Source organism: Cibotium barometz, chromosome 24, assembly GCF_041138505.1.
Source record: "Cibotium barometz isolate CiBa-2024 chromosome 24, ASM4113850v1, whole genome shotgun sequence".
NCBI classification, from domain to species: Eukaryota; Viridiplantae; Streptophyta; class Polypodiopsida; order Cyatheales; family Cibotiaceae; genus Cibotium; species Cibotium barometz.
In genome coordinates, this window is record NC_141069.1 from 47,706,534 (window position 1) to 47,709,399 (window position 2,866).

At 43.2% G+C, this 2,866-nt stretch overlaps 1 protein-coding gene across 1 annotated transcript; it reads right to left on the reverse strand.

Annotated features, from left to right (window-relative positions):
• Positions 1-285: 285 nt before the first annotated feature.
• Positions 286-1,289, reverse strand: LOC147625383 (zinc finger A20 and AN1 domain-containing stress-associated protein 8-like). Its single transcript, XM_086818726.1, has one exon. It carries the CDS (start codon positions 1,061-1,063, stop codon positions 452-454), a length of 612 nt encoding a protein of 203 aa, XP_086674852.1. The 5' UTR covers positions 1,064-1,289; the 3' UTR covers positions 286-451.
• Between the last annotated feature and the right edge of the window lie 1,577 nt (positions 1,290-2,866).

The following is a 2,866-nucleotide window of genomic DNA, read 5'->3' on the forward strand; positions in this document are numbered from 1 at the left end:
AATTATAATCCCGATTAACCTATGTAATAAAAACTAGTTGGGCTTTTGAAGGTTATCCAGATTACACTGCACCATAAGACACGGAAAAAAAAACGTATGTTGGGCAAGCACACCAATACTATTGCACAACTCCCTAACCAACTTCTTCAACTAAAAAAAATTTGTTTAAAAGAGTGACGAAAAAGTTTTAAAAACCAACTTTTTCGATATGCAAAATAGGACATTTCCTAAATTCTATCACAAAATGAAAATATCTTCCACCCGCTCGAGTAATTACTGACATGATGATATAACATTTAGACTTAATTTCTTTATGTCTAAGTAAAAAATGCAGAGAATACAAATTTACCCAAGGGGGTGTTGGGCTACAATTGCAACCAAGATAGCTTAATGAAGCCTTTCTCTGCAAATTCCGGGAGCCCCCTTCCGATTTGCGAAGGTAAACTTTTGATCAGATCTTTTCAATCTTGCTGGCCTTCACAATTGGATTCTCCTTGGCTATAACCGCTCTTCCTGCAGCTTTGTAGTCGTAGGAGCAGTCGTGCTTGTCCGAATACCTGTGCAAAGCACAGAACAGATCGCCGCAACGGCACTTGAATCCCAGCAAGCCTACTCGCTTGCGGCAAGCCAAGCATCTGTTCATCATTGTTTGTTGCCGAGTTGGTGGCGGCAGCGGCAGTGACAACGGAGTCTCGAATGGCTGTGAAATTGAAGGTGAGAGAGCGAGAGGTAAAGGGATTTGTTGATGCAGATCTGACAGATCTGCGTTGGCTGCAGATACTGTCGATGGCTCCGCTTTAGAGCAAAGCATCGACTTGTCAATTGATATTGCCGTAGATGCCGACTTATCTGCTGCAGAATTAGATGGATCAGCCAAAGGTTTCTCAGAAAAAATGCCGCCTTCTTTCGAGATGAGTTCGCTGTAGCATTTGGAGCAGAGATTCATGGTCGAAGCGCAGCCCAAGGAGCGACAATTGTTGTTGCAGCAGGGCACGAGGCCATCAGGGTTTTGACAGCCTGTTTCGGCGGCCGCGGCCTCGCGGTTCCAGCTTCCTTGAGCCATAGAACTCCAAAGAGGGCTGTGGGAGAAGAAAACAGACTAGTGAAGCTGCAGGGCGGAGGGATTTGTGAAGGAACGGAGGAGAACGGCTTGTGAAAGAAGCTTAGAAGCTGTGAGTTTGTGGTTGGCAGGCGGTTGAATTTGAGGGAGAGAGGAGACCTAATGGCGGTGGTGGATGCGTGTGCGCTTCGAGACCTTTGCGCGCAAGGGATGCTCCCACGAAGGTTTCGCCTACTACTGTGGTGAGGGCGACCCACAAAGTTTAGAAAGGAGCAGTGAGCACCGCGTCGCCGTCTCCTCGTCACACGCGTAAAGAGCGATCAGCATTGCGCATCAGATCTTACCCTCACACGTGTAAAATTGCATTGGTAAGGTATGATATCATGCACAATTGCATCATACATATGTAATATGTATCTTTCAACCGCAATCAATGTCGTCGTCAATCTTTTCTAGCCCTCACACGTGTAAAATTAAAATACGATGATATGTATTTCTGGAGACACCCAACAGAAAGGACAAGGGCATGTTCACATGTATCGTGAGGTCGGACAATTTGGGAGATAAAATCACTCCACACACAAATATATTTTAAGCTAAAGGACAAGGGTATGTTCACATGTATCGTGAGGTCGGACAATTTGGGAGATAAAATCACTCCACACACACAAATATATTTTAAGCTACCTCCATTCCTTTAAAGCTACCTCATTCTCTTCAAAGTTTCATGGTAGACAATGTCACAAGCTTGAAAGCAGAAGATGCTTCAATCCACATAAGCACCCACAGAATGCACACCATATTGCTAAAAACATTGTGAGACATCAAGGGCATGTTAGAGCTAGCCCCCTTTAACCACACTAGGCTGGGGTGTAAACCACACTAGACATCAAGGACATCAAGGGCATGTTAGAGCTAGCCCCCTTTAACCACACTAGGCTGGGGTGTAAACACATTTTTCAAAAATCACGGACATTTTTTAGAACTCCCCATGTAAGGAAATGGATGGGGGAGACGTCACTTGGAGTCCACAAGCTTAGGAGGGAGAGATCTCCCCAGTTTTGTGAGATTCGTTCGAAAACGTGCATGCATGGAAAGTATGTGTAGGGATATTACATACTATGCGTGCTCGTAGCCTTGTTTGAACTTACGATGTTAGGTGGGGCTAGGGCTAATGTATGGCAATTGCCCACGTTCGAAATCCTTGGGAATGTTTGCAAAATCCCCCTTAAAATGTTAGCAGATAGCCATCAAATTTGAAGATCAAACTACTTTCAAGGTGGGGAAGGGGAGGGGAGGGGAGGTCAAATTAACTTCAAGGGGCTGGGGTTACTTTTCATATAAAGGGTGAACAAAAGTGTGGAGTAAACTTTGTCCTTTCTGGGCTACCCTTGAAATTTGAGGAAATCGTTTAAGGTATGAATAATGTACTCTAGTTGAACTACTCACTACGATGAAGAAAGGGGTGACCCTCCATGGATAAGCAATTGAACATATCTCTAACTATATATTAGTCATGGTTGTAAATTGAAGAAAGGGGTGACCCTCCATGGATAAGCAATTGAACATATCTCTAACTATATATTAGTCATGGTTGTAAATTGATAGTAAGTATCATGATAAAATAGTGTGATAATATTAATGAGGTTCATTGAAACAAATTTAAAGAAATAATAATGTATGTAAATGAAAAGCACTCTACAAGTCAACACCTTACAATGGGTGAACCGGTCCACTTGCCCCTACAAGTTATCATAGGTGTTAGGAACTCCAAAAGCATTTTTCCTCATTATCCTCCTTTATATC